The sequence below is a fragment of the Salvelinus namaycush genome, chromosome 31 (genome assembly GCF_016432855.1).
Source record: "Salvelinus namaycush isolate Seneca chromosome 31, SaNama_1.0, whole genome shotgun sequence".
NCBI lineage: Eukaryota > Metazoa > Chordata > Actinopteri > Salmoniformes > Salmonidae > Salvelinus > Salvelinus namaycush.
This window is the reverse complement of record NC_052337.1, coordinates 33,796,951-33,817,160: the sequence shown is the minus strand read 5'-3', so window position 1 is coordinate 33,817,160 and position 20,210 is coordinate 33,796,951. Positions and strand designations below refer to the sequence as shown.

General features: G+C 41.7%; 1 protein-coding gene across 1 annotated transcript; it reads right to left on the bottom strand.

The window, feature by feature from the left end:
• Positions 1 to 411: 411 nt before the first annotated feature.
• slc45a2 (solute carrier family 45 member 2) lies at positions 412 to 20,051 on the bottom strand. The gene is made up of 7 exons (XM_038971342.1): positions 19,580 to 20,051; positions 16,689 to 16,865; positions 10,429 to 10,787; positions 7,391 to 7,531; positions 6,390 to 6,513; positions 2,549 to 2,754; positions 412 to 639 (listed from the first exon to the last, which is right to left on the bottom strand). Exons 1-7 carry the CDS (start codon positions 20,049 to 20,051, stop codon positions 412 to 414), a joined length of 1,707 nt encoding a protein of 568 aa, XP_038827270.1.
• Between the last annotated feature and the right edge of the window lie 159 nt (positions 20,052 to 20,210).

Genomic DNA, 20,210 nt, shown 5'->3' with positions numbered 1-20,210 from the left:
CATGTGTTTCAAAGGAGTTCAACCCACATGAAATAACGTCTAGGATTTCTAACTTCTTTCATTTTAATGAATTCAATTTCGAGTGATGTGCTTGACATAATTCATCTGGGGCAAGTTGGCTCACAGTTTCGACTTCGATACAGATGGATTTATATTGGTTAAAAGCCTCGCCTAAGGGCACACCATTAGTATGCCCCAGCTGTCTTCACCAACATATTTTTTAGAACATCTATTGGTATAGCAAATGGGGAACATAGGGAGAATGAGTGGAACACATTGATCTGAACAGTTTGTTTTGCCTTGCTCAAGAGCATATGAAGCAGCTTTTAATCCATGTACAAAAACCTTAATGGGGTGTAAGGAAGAGGGAGACGAGGTTAAAGGGTATAAGTAAATATCTTTATTAAGAGGTTATTCCGCGTATTTGATGAAGAGGGCAATGAACAGACAGCCAATTAGAGACATTGTCGACGCTGACAGGACCACCACAATCACACTTCCTGCCATGTTAACCAATGCCCCCAGTCCCACCCCCACGATGATCTGAGCCAGCTGCACCATACACGTGAGCGCTGCACAATCCACGCCGGTGCCTCGATCCTGTCCTGCAGGACTCCCTTTCCCCATCTTCCTCTGCAACTGGTGTCACAACAGGAAGAATCCATTTTAGAAATGCTACTTACTGTATAACAAACACACTCTCATAGTCGCACACACAGTCCACAGTCCACCCAGTATATGACATGCTGTGAAAGAACATGTTGTAAAACTAAAGGAAATCTAACCTGTTGTGACGCATTACAAGAACAAGAGCAGCTGTGGAAGCATTTTGTGAACATAGCCTAGTAAGCAGAATTACAAGCAATGCTTCAGCTCCAAATCAATAAACTAGTTAACCCAAATCCCCTTCATGTCCTGCTCTAAAGGGAGTTAATAGATTGATAGGAAATGGAGCTGAAACTAGATATGTTTGGTCTGATATAAATCTGTGTAATTGACTAATCTATCAGAGGGAAATAGTGGAAAAACAGACATGAACATGATAGTGATTTGAAGGAAAAGTACAATAGTGGAAAACACTTTTGCTTTGTCAGTTGGAGACATTGTTGGAATCTTCCATCTGTTTGATTATGCAGTATTAGTCTTTCCCTAACTCTTGGTGAAAGCAGCAATTTAGGGATTATATGTTCCAAAATTAATCAGCCTCGTGCATTGGCAGACTGGACTACAGTTAGTAATTTGGGGTCTTTATTGCTGAATTGATGTTCTCAGGTGGATAACATATCACTTGCCTATAAAAAAGCAATATATGTTGTTTTTTTATCTAACTTTCCCATTTTCATTGAGATAAAATGTGCGTTTCATCAATCTAAATGATTTGGATCAAATGTATTTCCCCACGTCCTGAGATTATAGAATATACGTCTACTATTTTCACAATTAAACATGGAGCGCTGTCCAGAGATGCCCTTACTGAAGGTGACAGAAAGTGTTGAATCCAAAGTGAAGTGCAGATTGGCTAAACTGAATCTCATTAATCCCTTTTTTCCATCCAAAGCCAAGCCTTTCCCTATTTACATAATGAAAGGGTGTTCACTGCGTAGCCAAAGCACTAACAGCAGCTTGTCTAAGCGAGGCCTGTTGAGCATCAGCGTTAAGGAAAGGAACAGGTTGTCCAATCTGTCTGTAGAGACAGGGGAGGGTGTTTGGGAGGCCTGTTTGTTGTGAAGGGCACACCTGCTCTTAGCACGGGGACCACGCTGACCAACACACCGTTGACCACTCAACATTGAAAGGCTCAACAGATAGCTGGGATCTATGGCCTGGCAAAGAGTCATGCTCACGGGGAGTGGGGAGACGGGGGTTGGGAGAACAGAAGGTCACCCATCTGATGGTGAAGGGAAGTGGTAATGTAATCAGAAGCAGGTCTAGTGATGCACGTGGGTCCACTCTGTCATCATCTCACTGTATTAAGACACATTTGGATGCCATTCCTCACCACTCCTTGTCTTATAACACACTCTTCTTTGGAAGGGTGATGGGTATTGATTTAGACAGTTTGGGAATCAATTCAAAAGAAATGCGGGTACAAAGTTATTTTCCCCAAATGACATTCAAGTATTCCAGAGGAAGCAACCTATTAGTGGGATTACATTTGCAATGTGAATTACAAGTGATTTATGACACTCGCTGGACATAAAACCGAATAAAGACAAAATCAATCAATAGAATTAGAAAGTAACTCTACGCGAAAAGGGGGGAGCGGTGATACATGACACATGGTGAGTATTCAAGTTACAGATGTGCATCACTCCGTGTATGAGCTACAGACAGGTGGTGGACGAGGTTCACAACTACTACACATTATTAGCTTTTAACGTAAGCTGCTACAGCCTCGGAATGTACATTCCACTATCAGTTCCAACTATCTGAGGTGTTAGAGAGTAGCCTGGTCCCAGATCTGTTTATGCGGTCTTGCCAACTCCTATGGTCATTTGTAATGGGACAACCAGATCTGGGACCAGGCTATGAGAGAGAGGGTACTGACCTCCTCCTCGCGGTGGTACTCTGAGATGAGGTTGAAGGGGATGGTGTACAAGGTGCTGGACATGACTCCGAAGACACTGCACAGGATGAGGGTGGTGATAATGTTGGGGAACAGGCCGATAAGACTGGTGCCCAGACCAAACACAAAGTATCCTACGAAGTAGAGCCCCTTCAGACCGATGTAGGGCAGCAGCAGCCTCTGGACATCTGCAGACACATCAGAGAGAGAAGGAAGGAGGGGAGGGTGGAGAGAGGGTGAGAGGGAGAGCGAGAGAGATTTCAGCTTTAACCCTCCTGCTGTGTTCCGGTCAAATTGGAACTATTTATATGTTTTCTCTCTGAAAAATGTAGTTAATTTAATCTGATTGTCACAAGGTTCCATGACTTTGTCCACAAAGGTCATCTGAACACACTAAATACATTTTGATGATTTTCATAAAATTGTGGGTGTTTTATTTAACTTTGTACACCTGTGGTATTCCCGGTCAAAAATGACCGGTCATTAGAAATGAATGGGTGAGACTACAATTAGTGTATAAAATTGAGTTCAGGCACGTGCCCAGTCATCAGATGGACCCACTTCCATTCCCAGACCCCCACATGCATGTGTGTTTGAGCACACACACACACACACACACACACACACGCACACACACGCACACACACACACACACACCTCACTCCCCTTCTTGGCTTCCATGGCAACCCCCACGGGAACCTTTCCTCAATATAATCTTTCCCCCACAGGAACCACACCTGTTGGCATTCTCACAAACAATCGCAACATTGTTTCAATAATATATAGAACTTTTCTCGCAGCTCTGGTATATAAAGCTTTTTTGAGGCCTTGCTCACAATTAATTCTGTGGCAGCACAATGACCAAACAATATACTGTATGTGAGGCTCTTGATCATATATTTGATCATGACACTGGTGAGGAGGAGAGAGTCCTTGTTAAACTTTGACACAAAGTAGTCTGTGATAAATAGCACAATATGTTACATCTGAGTATTTGTTATAGTCAAAATAATCCATACATTATGCGTTTTTTAAACTCAAAAACAAGTTGTATGAGCTCAGGTCATTGAGGCCTACAGGCCATAAATAGCAAATAGAAGTTCAAAACTTGTAATGTTCACAAGAACTTAAGTTGATAAAAAGATCTAACACAACATTAGGTATATATGGTATATATATGCATTATTATGGATTTATAATCAGCTATAATGGGGGCGGTTATTTTGGACCGGGAACACAGAATGAATTAACATGAAACGAACACAACAGAAGGGTTGAACAGTATGTGGACTGGTACTGCCAAGTAAGCCTTTTTTGTTACATTATATACTACTGTTAATAAACTGGGTGATTCGAGTCCTGAATGCTGATTGGCTGACAGCCATGGTATATCAGACCATCTACCACGGGTTTGACAAAATTTTCACTGCTCTAATTACATTGGTAACCCGTTTATAATAGCAATAAAGCACCTCAGGGGTGTGTGGTATATGGCCAATATACCACGGCTAAGGGCTGCATCCAGGCACTCCATGAAGCGTCGTGCGTAAGAACAGTCCTTAGCCATAGTATATTGGCCATATACCACACCCCCTCGTGCCTTATTGGTTAAGTATAAGAACACAGAACGTGTCCAAGAAGACCACATGTATAATTAAGTAAGGCATAATCAACAAGTGGCTATGCGTTCTATGGAAAATAATGAATAACGTGGAAGGTGTGTTCCATGACACGCTAGCGCTCCAGAGCGCTCAGGACCTCAGAATGGTGTGAAGATTAACCTTCCAACAGGACACAATCACTTCAGACTTAAGCTGGAAAGACAGCAAACTAGCTGTATTTCGTTTAGTTTGACCTGTTTTTCTATTGACATTTCTTTGTATATATACAGTAGCAGTCAGAACTTCGGACACACCTACTCATTCAAGGCATTTGTACTATTTTCTACATTGTAGAATAACAGTGAAGACATCAACATTATGAAAAACACATATGGAATCATGTAGTAACCAAAAAAGTGTTAAACAAATCAACATGTGTTTTAGATTTTAGATTCTTCAAAGTAGCCACCCTTTGCCTTGATGACTGCATTCTCTCAATCAGCTTCATGAGGTAGTCACCTGGAATGCATTTCAATTAACATGTGTGCCTTGTTAAAGGTTAATTTTAAGTATGACACCTTGAATTTTTCAACATTTTGTTACAATACAGCCTTATTCTAAAATTGATTAAATTATACATTTTTCCTCATCAATTTTCCTCACACAATACCCCATAACGAAAAAGCGAAAACAGATTTTTTTTACATTTCAAAACAGAAATACCTTAGTTACATAAATATTCAGACCCTTTGCTATGAGACTCGAAATTGAGCGCAGGTGCATCCTGTTTCCATTGATCATCCTTGAGATGTTTCTACAACTTGATTGGAGTCCAACTGTGGTGAATTCAATTGATTGGACATGATTTGGAAAGGCACACACCTGTCTGTATAAGGTCCCACAGTTGACAGTGCATGTCAGAGCAAAAACCAAGCCATGAGGTCAAAGGAATTGTCCACAGAACTCCGAGACAGGATTGCATTGAGGCACAGATCTGGGGAGCGGTACCAAAAAATTACTGCAGCATTGAAGGTCTCCAAGAACACAGTGGCCTCCATCATTCTTAAATGGAAGACGCTTGGAAACACCAAGACTTTTCCTAGAGCTGGCCGCCCGACCAAACTGAGCAATCGGGAGAGAAGGGCCTTGGTCAGGGAGGTGACCAAGAACTCTATGGTCATTCTGACAGAGCTCAAGAGTTTCTCTATGTAGATGGGAGAACCTTCTAGAAGGACAACCATCTCTGCTGTGCAAAGTAGCTGTGCAGCGATGCTCCCCATCCAACCTGACAGAGCTTGAGAGGATCTGCAGAGAAGAATGGGAGAAACTCCCCAAATACAGGTGTGCCAAGCTTGACTCAAGCCTGTAATCGCTGCCAAAGGTTTTTCAACAAACTGGTTGTGCTACCTTTAGCTGCAACCAAATACTTCCTGGAGTTATTGATTAGTCTCATGTCGCTGTGGAGGAATTTTGGCCCATCTTCCATGCAGAACTGCTCTAACTCAGCAACATTTGTGGGTTTTCAAGCATGAACTGCTCGCTTCAAGTCCTGCCACAACATCTCAATTGGGATTAGGTCTGGACTTCGACTAGGCCATTCCAAAACATCAATTTTGTTGCTTTTTAGCCATTTTCATGTAGACTTGTGTGTTTTGGATCATTGTCTTGCTGCATGACCCAGCTGCGGTTCACCTTCAGCTCACAGACGGATGGCCTGACATTCTCCAGTAGAATTCTCTGACACAACACAGAATTTTATGGTTCCTTCTATTAAGGCAAGTCGTCCAGGTCCTGAGGCAGCAACACATCCCCAAACCATCGCACCACCACCACCATGCTTGACCATTGGTATAAGGTTCTTACTGTGGAATACAATGTTTGGTTTTCGCCAGGCATAATGGGACCCATGTCGTCCAAAATGTTATAATTTTGATTCACCTGTTCATAGAACATTCTTCCAAGAGTCTTGATGATCATCCAGGTGCTTCCAGGTGCTTTTTGGCAAACTTGAGTCAACTTTTTGGATGAGATGGGTCCCATTATGTGTTGTTTTTTAACTCAGGTTCCTTATCTAATACTGGGTTTTGGTTGAAGATCTGATAACATTCAGTATCACAAATATGCAAGTAGAGAAAATCAGAAAGGGGTCCTTGAGCTAAATCACATGTTGTGGACATTAGCTGACTCCAATAATGTCTTATGCTTGCTGCGACACGACTTACAGGAGTAAAGAGCAGAGGAGACGGCGTTGATGCAGAGACCCCAGCATCCAATCTCCACCCCCCTCTCATACCGCTCGTAGGCTGTGGAGTTATGGTCCGCATATGGGTTGCCCTTATACACAATCTGTCAACACACACAATCAACTCAACCATTATTATACACAAGTTATGCCTAAGTATGATAATTATGATAATCACATACAAAATGGAGGCAAAGTCACCCCCACAAACAATCAATACAAGTGGTGGTATGGATATTGAGGATTGAGATAAAAGCTAGTGCCTGCATGAAGTGAGGGATAATGAGGATGATTATGATGCATTTGCTTTATAGTGCATGTGCTGTACAGTAGCTTATAACAGTTAACAAGCTCCATCCCATTTGTTATCATATAGCTGCCAAAGCCTGTATCAACATCATAAGCCATCTCAGTGCCACAGCTCTCTATTGACACAGCCAAAGCTGGGTTTGTTCACGCCTGGCATGCTGCTCAATCTGCCTCAGTCTGCCTGCAACCACTAATTCACCATGACCACCGTGTAACTGCGGCCTGTGTGAGTGCTTGTAGCATCCAGATCAGCCGTGATCACTATAACCGCCTGTCTGTCATTACAGACCAATTCATCTGAGCACACAAAACCAATCAGCTAATGCTGTGACAAGAGACTGCTCACCAACCAGGGTTTGTTGTGATGGCGCTAAACCAACAGAGGAAGCCTATTAATGAACACGATGGCAAACATTTTGCTATCGCCTAAAGTTAAAGACGAGATGAGAATTTAAATTGAGTGAAAAGATTCACTTCTTTAATGACCACTGTCAAATAAGAGTAATCAGTAGTAGTGAATGAGTGATAGCATTAGTTTAATGTTTAATGGTAGCGACACTAAACGAACGACCCACTCCTCCCGCCACACAGACACAGAAACAGACACACACGTACACACACTCTCACTCCATCTCTCACTCCACCTCTCTCTCTCTCTCTTTTTCTTCTCACCTGTCCCATGAAGTCTGTGAAGAAAAGCATGTTGCAGAGGAAGGCAGTCCAACCCAGCAGGTGACTGACACAGAGACAGCGGTAATGACTAGGCATGTTAATCATGGCCAGGAGACATGACTTCAGAGTCATCCTCTTCTGCTGCAGTATAGAGAAACACACAGGGTCAGGTCATGAGACTTCAGAAGGACCCACACAGGAACAGCAGGGGGTCAGAACAGAGGGAATTAAAAAAGAACAAGGAACAGTCGGGGGTCAGATAAGAATAAAGAGAGAGGTCAGATGAAGACTTTTAGCTAATGACAGATATACTAGCCTAATCCTGCAAAAATCCTGTTTTAACAAGTCAGGAACCGAGGGGGGAAAAACAAAGGACAAGGGATTAAAGAAACAGGTGAAATAAAATGTAGTGTGTGTTCTATTTCTATAATCGTGTTCTGGTTTAGTATAGTAACTAATGTTCTCTCGGATTGAACGCTTTTTTATATTGTGTAAATGTACACAGTGTGGCATGACAGCATACAATAAACTAATGTTATTATCCCCAAATAAATTCCCAATCAACATTTTCTAGGAATTCTGTGAAGTGGCTGTACCCATCGAAATAGAATATGAAAATCTATACCCTGTCTGACTACTGTGATAATAGAGGACCCTTGCCTGCTGGAATAGTATCATCTAAGAACATACAGTAATCATTCCTGTCTCTTTTCATAAAATGTTGAATAACTGAAAAGTCAGTCATAATTCATTTCCAGCTATAGTTACACGCTGGGCATAAATACAGTCATTACATTTCCACTGTTATGGTGCTGAATTAGATTGTTGAATACTAGTCTGGGTTTCAATGTGTCTCTTTCAGAGCACTGGTTTGAATGGCTGTCTGAGCCTTAGAGGTCATGTAATTCATTTAATTCCAGGGGCTGAGCTACCTATACCTGTAGCAAGTGGCGGATTTAGGTATAGGCGACATGGGCAGCTGCCCAGGGCGCCATCTTGCCAGGGCCGGCACAGGACGCCCGCACAAAAAAATTAGGAATGGGGACATTTGCGTGATCGGTTTTCTATCGCTCATTTGCACGTCATGTCAATGATATGATGTCACCGTGTGGGACTGTGGGTCAATTAACCTTGTCGGAGTGGGCGCCCTGATTCTAGTTTGTGAGCTAGGGAGGCTACTGCCTGGGAAGGTCTCCCACTCAGAAGTACGAGATGGGGAGGGAGGCTGGGGTAGGTTGACCTCATGTCTCCCCACTGGAAGCCCGAGGTAGGGGGAGCGGGGGAATCTATCAAAAAGTGCACCTCTAAATTTGTACAGTACTAATGCAATTAGTCAAATCAGTCACACTACGAAATGCTACCAGATAAACTATAATTCATTCATAATACTGATCATATGTAGTTTCACAGACATATTGTTGCATTTTTTTCTGGTTTGTGCGAAATCGTTAAGAATAATATAAAACCAGTCTGCACACCACCAAGGTGAATTGGTTTAGTCTTGACTCTTGGTTGACAGTGTTGGGGGATGGGTAATGTATTGATGCTCGAGTGCCAAATCAACATTTGTCTTTGTTACTTCTTATTCTTTTATATATTTTTATATTTATATAGTTTGAAATGTTATGATTACAAGCTAAAACCACCACTGCCACAGTACAGTATAATGATGGTTTAAATGGCTTTCTCGTGTGAGGTGACATTGCAACCTTTTAGTGGTTGTTTTACACTCTAGCCAGACCTGATGACTGCCTGGTCTAATCAGCGTCAAGGTAACCATGCATGTAATCCAGCTGACGCTGGTAACTAAGAAAACCTGTTTCCTCCATTAACACTGGGTTTGGGAACAGACAGACACTAGTTACTGTTTCCTGCTTCTTTAAATAACTGCATGACCCTTGTCCTCTAACAATCCTGCTGTCTCCAATCCCCACCTCTCACCTTCCCTATCCACTCTCCTCTATCCAAACCATATATAGAAATTATACACATTGAAATACTGTAAAATTCTAATTATGTGGTCACCACTGCCACACACCAGAGCAATGTTACACCATAGAGACGTGAAAGCACATATCTCACACAGCGATGCCACATTTGACTAAGGACACAGACCACTCACAATGCTCCAAAGAGAGATATGCACACCCAGACTGTTTGCGTAGTCTAATATTGAGAGTATTGACACTCATGGCTTTATAAATGACTTGTTCTCATACTTAAAGCTCAAGCATTCATTTTGCGTTATCAGTATACAACAGGGTCATTGTTACTAATACATAAGTACTTTACATAATTCCCAGGCTTTAACCTATCAAAAACAAACCTAAAGTCAGAGCCTGGAGCCTAGTGGTCAGGGCCTGCGTGCGAGCAGCGTTTAGTGAGACACGTGTCAGAAAACACAAAGGTCACACTATACTGTGTAAATAGTATATAATACATATCTCCTCACGAGGAAATCAAGAGCTTTTACCCAAGGAGATGCTGTGGCGGCAGGGTAGCCTAGTGGTTAGAGCGTTGGGCTAGTAACCGAAAGGTTGCAAGTTCAAATCCCCGAGCTGACAAGGTACAAATCTGTCGTTCTGCCCCTGAACAAGGCAGTTAACCCACTGTTCCTAGGCAGTCATTGAAAATAAGAGTTTGTTCTTAACTGACTTGCCTAGTTAAATAAAGGTTAAATGTAAGTCGCTCTGGATAAGAGCGTCTGCTAAATGACTTATATTATGCTCGAGAGGTAGTCACCTCTTTTTAAGTGCCATAGAAGTGCCATGAGATATGAACATAAAACCCTAAATCAAAGCATGTATACTGCAGTGTACATTAAGATTACTCTACAGTGTGATCACATTCTTCTTAATAAACACTGATGCCATTAAACACTGATGTGTTTCAAAGGATTTGACATTCCATTAGTGTGTGTAGTTTCATAGACTGATCTGATTTGTTTTGTTACCTGTAAAACACAGTATTGGTATCAAAGTCAGGATCTCATAGAGAAGGTCAGCCAGACTAGACTTCATGGTGTGTCTTTGTCATACCTCTTTGTTGGGTTGCTTGGCACTGGATGTGACGGAATTGGCTTCCCCCAGGGCAGAGAATGAACGAGGACGGAGGTCTGCCTCCGACTCTTGGGACATCGATCCATGCAAGGATCCATAGCCACCACTGCTGCTGTGTGTGCTGAGGAGGAGGAGGGCATTGGGGGTCAACACGTCCAAGCTAATGTCCTTGGCCAGGGGTGTCTCTGGGATGCTGAAGAGATGCACGATGAGGAATACCATCCAGGTCAGAGCAGAGAAGAAGTAGATGACCTGGTACTCTGACCCCAGCAGTCGGCCCAGGGACGAGTGACCCCAGTCCATGGCTCCCACGAGGTACCCAAAGGCACCCCCAAGCCCTACAACAGACAACAGGCACAATAGAGATTGGTTATCAGGTCAGTTGGTGGGGGTCCTAGGCTATTGGTCATAGCACAGTCATCAGACGGCATCTGCAATCCAGGAATTGTACTGAACATTTTCAAAAACATTTCATCATTAATAATAATAATTTGGAGGGTGGTTATATTTGTCCTATTTCACACATGTACAAGTATGTATCATACACGTGTGAATTGGTCATGTGTTTTTTGCATATGCAAACTCCCCGAGACATCCTCTGGGAGTGGGGTCACGGCTAAGGTCTTAACATTAGGATTAAGTGTCTTGCTCAAGGGCACATCAGCAGATTGTTCACCTTTGTCTGATCTGAATTTGAACTATTAACCTTTCGGTTACTGGCCCAACGCTTTAAACACTAGGCTACCTGATGCCATTTTGCCTGTGGGGGTTTTGAATTTTCCAAGGAAGATAACGTGGGCTGTATTTAATAAATACAGTGTCCGATTTATAATATAATGCTTCTTGCATCTGAATTTAAAGCTCATGTCACAATGTAACATTTAGGCTGGGTGAAATCAGAGAAGCTGGGAGTAATGTTGTGATAAATGAGTTGTCACGTAGTACGATCCTGCACACAGATAAGTGGCTTGTTCTGTCAGACATATCCCTATAATCTGGACATACTACTGTCTGTTCCCTAAATTCTTACACCAGCATCCTACATTGGGAAACCTGTAACACAAACCTTCTCATAAATGATGCAGCAATTTTGAGTACGTCTAACTAGGATTTTACGTCAACTGTTTCTGCATTGTCTGGACATACAGTACCAGTCAAACGTTTGGACACACTTACTCATGCAAGCAAGGGTTTGGACACACTTACTCATGCAAGGGTTTTTCTTTATTTTGACAATTTCCTGCATTGTAGAATAATAGTGAAGACATCAAAACTATGAAATAACACATATGGAATCATGTGTTAAGCTGTCAAGGCAAAGTGTTAAACAAATCAAAATATATTTTATATTTTTGATTCTTCAAAGTAGCCAGCCTTTGCCTTGACAGCTTGGTACACTCTTGGCATTCTCTCAACCAGCTTCATGAGGAATGCTTTTTCAACAGTCTTGAAAGGGTTCCCACATATGCTGAGCCTTTGTTGACTGCTTTTCCTTCACTCTGTGGTCCAACTCATCCCAAACCATCTCAATTGGGTTGAGGTCAGGCGATTGTGGCCAGGTCATATGATGCATCACGCTCCTTGGTCAAATAGCCCTTACACAGCCTGGAGGTGTGTTTTGGGTCATTGTCCTGTTGAAAAACCAATGATAGTCCCACTAAGCGCAAACCAGATGGGATGGCAAATCGCTGCAGAATGCTGTGGTAGCCATGCTGGTTAAATGTGCCTTGAATTGTAAATACAGTTGAAGTCAGAAGTTTACATACACCTCAGCCAAATACATTTAAACTCAGTATTTCACAATTCCTGACATTTAATCCTAGTAAAAATTCCCTGTCTGAGGTCAGATAGGATCACCACTTTATTTTAAGAATGTGAAATGTCAGAATAATAGTATAGAGAATGATTTATCAGCTTTTATTTCTTTCATCACGTTCCCAGTGGGTCAGAAGTTTACATACACTCAATTAGTATTTGGTAGCATTGCCTTTAAATTGTTTAACTTGTGTCAAACCTTTTGGGTAGCCTTCCACAAGCTTCCCACAATAAGTTGGGTGAATTTTGGCCCATTCCTCCTGACAGAGCTGGTGTAACTGAGTCAGGTTTGTAGCTCTCCTTGCTCGCACACGCTTTTTCAGTTCTGCCCACAAATTGATTGAGGTCAGGGCTTTGTGATGGCCACTCCAATACCTTGACTTTGTTGTCCTTAAGACATTTTGCCACAACTTTGGAAGTATGCTTGGGGTCATTGTTCATTTGGAAGACCCATTTGCGACCAAGGTTTAACTTCCTTCCTGACTGATGTCTTGAGATGTTGCTTCAATTTTGTGAAGTGCACCAGCCCCTCCTGCAGCAAAGCACCCCCACAACATGATGCTGCCACCCCTGTGCTTCACAGTTGGGATGGTGTTCTTCGGCTTGCAAGACATTTCTCCAAAAAGTACGATCTTTGTCCCCATGTGCAGTTGCAAACCGGCTTTTTTATGCCGGTTTTGGAGCAGTGGCTTCTTCCTTGCTGAGCGGCCTTTCAGGGTTATGTCGATATAGGACTCGTTTTACTGTGGATATAGATACGTTTGTACCTGTTTCCACCAGCATCTTCACAAGGTCCTTTGCTGTTGTTCTGGGATTGATTTGCACTTTTCGCACCAAAGTACATTCATCTCTAGGAGACAGAACGCATCACCTTCCTAAGCGGTATGACAGCTGCGTGATCCCATGGTGTTCATACTTGCGTACTATTGTTTGTACAGATGAACGTGGTACCTTCAGGCGTTTGGAAATTGCTCCCAAGGATGAACCAGACTTGTGGAGGTATTGGCTGATTTCTTTTGATTTTCCCATGATGTCAAGCAAAGAGGCACTGAGTTTGAAGGGAGGCCTTGAAATACATCCACAGTTACACCTCCAATTGACTCAAATGATGTCAATTAGCCTAACAGAAGCTTCTAAAGCCATGACATAATTTTCTGAAATTTTCTAAGGTGTTTAAAGGGACAGTCAACTTAGTGTATGTAAACCTCTGACCCACTGGAATTGTGATACAGTGAATTATAAGTGAAATAATCTGTCTGTAAGCAATTGTTGGAAAAATGACCCGTGTCATGCACAAAGTAGATGTCCTAACCGACTTGCTAAAACTATAGTTTGTTAACAAGAAATTTGTGGAGTGGTTGAAAAACGAATTTTTGTATATTCATTAAACTGCTCCGTTTATACCAAGTTCACTCTCCTGCGCCTGACTTCCCTGCCACCAGCACACACCCTTTACCCCAACTAATAATGCAGATGCAGACTTTTTCCAAACCGTCTCTATGGATAGATACAAAAAATGTATAAAGTTTCCTGCTGATAATGGGCCTCTGTACTAGAGGTCGACCGATTAATCGGAATGGCCGATTAATTAGGGCCGATTTCAAGTTTTCATAACAATCGGAAATCGGTATTTTTGGACACCGTATTGCCCGTTTTTTGAGGGGAGTTTTTCACCTTTATTTAACTAGGCAAGTCAGTTAGGAACACATTCTTATTTTCAATGACGGCCTAGGAACGGTGGGTTAACTGCCTTGTTCAGGGGCAGAACGACAGATTTTTACCTTGTCAGCTCAAGGATTCAATCTTGCAACCTTACAGTTAACTAGTCCAACTCTCTAACCACCTGATTACATTGCACTCCACGAGGAGACTGCCTGTTACGCGAATGCAGTAAGAAGCCAAGGTAAGTTGCTAGCTAGCATTAAACTTATCTTATAAAAAACAATCAATCAATCAATCATAATCACTAGCTAACTACACATGGTTGATGATATTACTAGTTTATCTAACGTGTCCTACGTTGCATATAATCGATGCGGTGGCATTCGCGAAAAAGGACTGTCGTTGCTCCAACGTGTACCTAACCATAAACATCAATGCCTTTCTTAAAATCAATACACAGAAGTATATATTTTTAAACCTGCATATTTAGCTAAAAGAAATCCAGGTTAGCCGGCAATATTAACCAGGTGAAATTGTGTCACTTCTCTTGCGTTCATTGCACGTAGAGTCAGGATATATGCAACAGTTTGGGCCGCCTGGCTCGTTGCAAACTAATTTGCCAGAATGTTACGTAATTATGACATAACATTGAAGGTTGTGCAATGTAACAGGAATATTTAGACTTATGGATGCCACCCGTTAGATAAAATATGGAACGGTTCCGTATTTCACTGAAAGAATAAATGTTTTGTTTTCGAGATGATAGTTTCCGGATTCGACCATATTAATGACCTAATTTATTAGGTATTTCTGTGTGTTATTATGTTATAATTAAGTCTATGATTTGATAGAGCAGTCTGACTGAGCGATGGTAGGCACCAGCAGGCTCGTAAGCATTCATTCAAACAGCAATTTCGTGCATTTTGCCAGCAGCTCTTCGCAATGCTTCAAGCATTGAGCTGTTTATGACTTCAAGCCTATCAACTCCCGAGATTAGGCTGGTGTAACCGATGTGAAATGGCTAGCTAGTTAGCGGGGTGCGCGCTAATAGCGTTTCAAACGTCACTCGCTCTGAGTCTTGGAGTAGTTGTTCCCCTTGCTCTGCATGGGTAACGCTGCTTCGAGGGTGGCTGTTGTCGATGTGTTCCTGGTTCGAGCCCAGATAGGAGCGAGGAGAAGTATGGAAGCTATACTGTTACACTGGCAATACTAAAGTGCCTATAAGAACATCCATTAGTCAAAGGTATATGAAATATAAATGGTATAGAGAGAAATAGTCCTATAATTCCTATAATAACTACAACCTAAAACTTCTTACCTGGGAATATTGAAGACTCATGTTAAAAGGAACCACCAGCTTTCATATGTTCTCATGTTCTGAGCAAGGAACTGAAACGTTAGCTTTCTTACATGGCACATATTGCACTTTTACTTTCTTCTCCAACACTTTGTTTTTGCATTATTTAAACCAAATTGAACATGTTTCATTATTTATTTGAGGCTAAATTGATTTTATTGATGTATTATATTAAGTTAAAATAAGTGTTCATTCAGTATTGTTGTAATTGTCATTATTACAAATAAAATAAAATAAATTAAAATCGGCCGATTAATCGGTATCGGCTTTTTTGGTCCTCCAATAATCGGTATCAGTATCGGCGTTGAAAAATCATAATCGGTCGACCTGTACTCTGTACCCCTATGTAAATATTCCATAAAAAATCTGCCGTTTCCAGCTACAATAATAATTTACAACATTAACAATGTCTACACTGTATTTCTGATCAATTTGATGTTATTTTAATGGACAAAACATGTGCTTTTCTTTCAAAGACAAGGACATTTCTAAGCGACCCCAAACCTTTGAACGGTAGTGTATGTATTTGTGTATTTCCACTAATGGACTCTCAATTTCATCACCTCTACATTCACAGGCTAGTAAAGTTTTTGAGTTGTGAGGGTAGTCAAAATTAAGTTTGGGGCGTTTTTTTATGTTTAAGTTGTGTGACTGCAATGATAAAACAGTACAAAAGAGAAATATCATAACAGCCAATTCTTGTGTATCAAGAAAACACACACACATTCCTCCACATACCAGGGCTACGGTGAATAGCAGGTCATGTGCCTCCCCTCTCTCTCTCAGCTCCAACTCATGACTCCAACACATGACTGAGTATCTGCTGGATTAGAACCTACTGAACAAGCTCACACCACCCCGTGCCACCCCGAGTCCACGCACTCGCTCGCTAGTACACTCCAATACTTACTCACGCGCTTCTTGACTGACTCACTCACTGTGCGAGCTCTGAGGGCCGGGCTCCAGGTTACTAAACAGCCACTTCAAAGCACAGAGCGTACTGAGAGGTATTTACATCACATGTGAATATGCACTCTGTGCTGCAGGGACCCTCTCCTCCCCACACCCAGACATGCACTCTGCACTGAGCCAGTGATCCCAGTCTGGCTGCCTCACATGCACTGTCTAAAATATCTTCATATAAAGGAGTGTAGATTGGGACGCCAGTTTTCTTTTTCTAAAACAATCACATTAACTACATGGCAACAAAACTCTGAAAATATACATATAATATCAATATAAAAGTAAACCTATATCAATAAAGACAGCAAATAAAGCAATGAATCTCCACATTTGCCTACCAATTAGAAGTTCTGTATTCCCACAAGCATAACAGTAAAAGCCTATCACTCAAACAATATTCAATCTGACTAGTGGGAGGGAGGTTATATAATATTTCTCTTACCTGTGAGAAGGGCATGGTAGTGCAGTCCTCTTTCCTTGTCTGTGTATGAGCAGACGTCAAAGAGGTAGGCCTTGACTGGCCCATCGATGAAGTCTGCTGCGAAGTCAAATAGCACCACTCCAAACATGACTATGACGATGGCCCATATCCTCTTCAATGACCTATCCTGTACTAACGCTGCAAAAGAGGAGAAAGACAGGAGTTTACTTCAAGTTAAGGCTTCAGTCTGTCCGATTTTTCACTCATCACTACAACTAGATCCATTTTCAATAACAGATAGTTCTGAATGTTTTTTTGTGTTTGTTTAGGATGAGGCGTAGCAGCTGAATCATGTCAGTTTGCCTTAAGAAGTACATATTTCGCTCAGCCATTAACTTCAAGACAGACACTGGCCCAGCTGACATTTAGACGTGATGAGACATATTTTCCAGGGCTTCTGAGGTAAACAGTGGACTTGTTAGCAACTTGATCAAACACATTTGACCATGTAGTTTCAGTACGTTGATACTTACGGTTTCATCAAGATCGATGGGGGCTAATATAATCGTGCATTCACCACATGGCAAGGAACAGCATGTTTGAAACCACATTCCTTTTGTTCAACACAATGCAAGGAACAGCATGTTTGAAACCACATTCCTTTTGTTCAACACAATGCAAGGAACAGCATGTTTGAAACCACATTCCTTTTGTTCAACACAATGCAAGGAACAGCATGTTTGAAACCACATTCCTTTTGTTCAACACAATGCAAGGGCAGTTCAAAAGGCACCTTTTTTTTTGGCCTTTAAAAAGAAAATAAACTCAAATTGAAACCCATTGCCAGCGTGGCTCTGTCTGGCTAGAAAAACAACTCCTACTTAATTGTATGTTAATATCCTCAATCTGACACTCTGTACAACATTTGTATGAGTAATCACAGTATCTAGTGTTGATGCTCATCAAAAAGAGATACTGTTGCAAATCAATCAGAATAATTGTCATAATTATGTTGTGCACACGGTCGGAGCACAAACAAACAGAATTATGTCCTTAATCTTGAGTGAGAAACAATTGGCTGACAGATTGCAGCAGAATTAAAACCTGCACAGACGTATTTAATTTTCGGTGATTACTAATCCCAGTTGGGTGTTGTGTTGCAGTCGTATTAGGCATGCCGGATGTATTGAGGCCTACGTTTTGATCTTGGAGAAATTCAAGAACTTTCCTCAAAGCTTAGTTTTATCCGTTGTATCTACATATACTGTACTGTACACTACAGTAGCTAACACACTGGGTGTGCATTGTCACAGATCCAGTTTTGCTATTTACTACAGTGTTGAAGAATGGAAATAATCAACTTAACAAAAGTACTGTAAGTGGTCACACTTTGTATTGTACAGTATTATTACAGAGAAGGTGAAATCCGGCATAACTGAAACCAACAATGAAGGCATTCACTGAAAACAAATCAGTCAGATCAATGTACGATAGTGCTGCAAAAAGAAATCCAATCCCTTATGGAGAGAATGCATTTCCATATTTTAGTATTATTCTACTTACATTTATACTTTTCAATACACAAGCACAGCTCAACTATTTAAAAGTATTTGAAATATGTATTTTGAGCCAGGTCTTACGAGCTAACCATAGACCTGACCCAATAAATTAAACAATCCCTTTTCAGTAAGCTCAAATTCATGGACGGACATGAAAATGAACAACATAAACAACAGTGGATATAACAGTTTGTGAAAAGAGGTATGGTCCGAACATGTACACTGAACAAAAATATAAATGCAACATGCAACAATTTAAAAGATTTTACTGAGTTACAGTTCACAGTTCAAAACTTGAGACATCGGTGGTATTCTGTTGTGTCACAAAACTGTCCATTTTAGAGTGGCCTTTTATTGTCCCCAGCACAAGGTGCACCTGTGTAATGATCATGCTGTTTAATCAGCTTCTTGATATGCCACACCTGTCCGGGGGATGGAGTTCCTTGGCAAAGGAGAAATGTTTACTAACAGGGATGTAAACAAATCTGTGCACAACATTTGAGAGAAATAAGCTTTTAGTGCATATGGAACATTTCTGGGATCTTTTATTTCAGCTCATGAAACATGGGACCAACACTTCACATGTTGCCTTTACATTTTTGTTCAGTGTACGTCTCAGTATTTGCAGAGGTGTAAAGATATGCCATATCTCTTTCATTTCTGTTCTTTGCAGATGATGATAGTTAGTTTTTACCTTGAGACTCAGGATTGTCTCCAGCACTCAGAGTAAGGTTTCAATAATTGCTGTTGTTCAAGGCCTGCGGTTGAGCATGTTTTTTTCTGAAATAATTGCTGAACATCTTGTGCGATCAACATGGTGAAGGGAAACAGTCCAGTCAAAATAATAGGAACATTTGACCCTTCTGTCTAGACACACTAAGACACCATCTCATTAATGGTTATGAAACACATTCAACAGCCAGACAAACACACACACATCTAAATTATGCAGTGACGTGTCTATAAATATGTAATACTATCATTCTTCGTTTTCTGCCCTCTTCTGGCAGCTGTTAATTAGTTTGACTATCTCAGACTGTGTCTGAGCAAAATAATCTGGTGTTCAGATCATTTAATTAGCAGTTTGAGTTCAGAGCGTGATACCCTCATGTTTCTCCTAGGGTAGGGGTGGCTCGGGCAGGGCGTTAAAACAAATATTTACATTTTCTATCAACATTGAAACAGCCCATTAATTAAGCACAAGTTTAAATTAAATATAATACGTATGTTACAGTGGAAGTATTTTGGTTTCTCATATCCAAGCTGCCCAACTCCGTGACAACTATTGAAAAAACATAGACTAGTTCTCACATACATTGTAGAACACTATGCCTTATAGCCATGGGCTCTTACCTGATATGACTGCATCTCCATTTAGAAACAAGGTAAGGCCCATCAGCATCATAATCCCCAGTGCGAGGATGTAGGGCCTCCGTCGGCCCCACGGGGACCTGCAGTAGTCGCTGGCCGAGCCGATGATGGGTTGCAGCAGAAAGCCCAGGATGGGGCTGATCAGCCACACAAGGCTGTACAAGCTCTGAGGAAGTCCGACACTAAGCAGCACCGGCGTGACAAAGGCTGCCTCCACCGCATAGCAAAATTCCCTTCCAAACATCACCATGCCATGCAGCAGCAACCTCCCCCGAGACCGCCTCGGAAGCTCCACCACCCCAAACACAACGGGCTCCATACTGTCCAAGTAGTCCTCCTTCATAGACTCCCTACAGTCCACACTCCCCACTGAGTAACAGCCCAGACCTGAGATGTGTGTTCCGGGCTCCGGAAGCCTGCATGGCTGGGGTTGGTCCCCTGTGAGGAGGGACATAGCTACTGGGGGAGATGAAGGGTGTATGGGTATAGCTCTCAGCCCGCTTGTCAATGTCAAACAGCCCAATCTCTGCTTCTTGGCTCAAGCTAATTCTCTACTGCATAGTTGAGCAATGAGTTCAAGTAGCCTCAAGTCCTGATCTGAGGCAAGGAGAGG

Bases quoted from the DNA above. Each gene is read 5' to 3' on its own strand.
- slc45a2 (XM_038971342.1), bottom strand. From the start codon at position 20,051: ATGTCCCTCCTCACAGGGGACCAACCCCAGCCATGCAGGCTTCCGGAG. The intron at 16,866-19,579 runs GTAAGAGCCCAT...CCTCTTTTGCAG, and splicing joins TGGAGATGCAGTCATATCAG to CGTTAGTACAGGATAGGTCA. The intron at 640-2,548 runs GTCAGTACCCTC...TTGTGACACCAG, and splicing joins AGTACCACCGCGAGGAGGAG to TTGCAGAGGAAGATGGGGAA.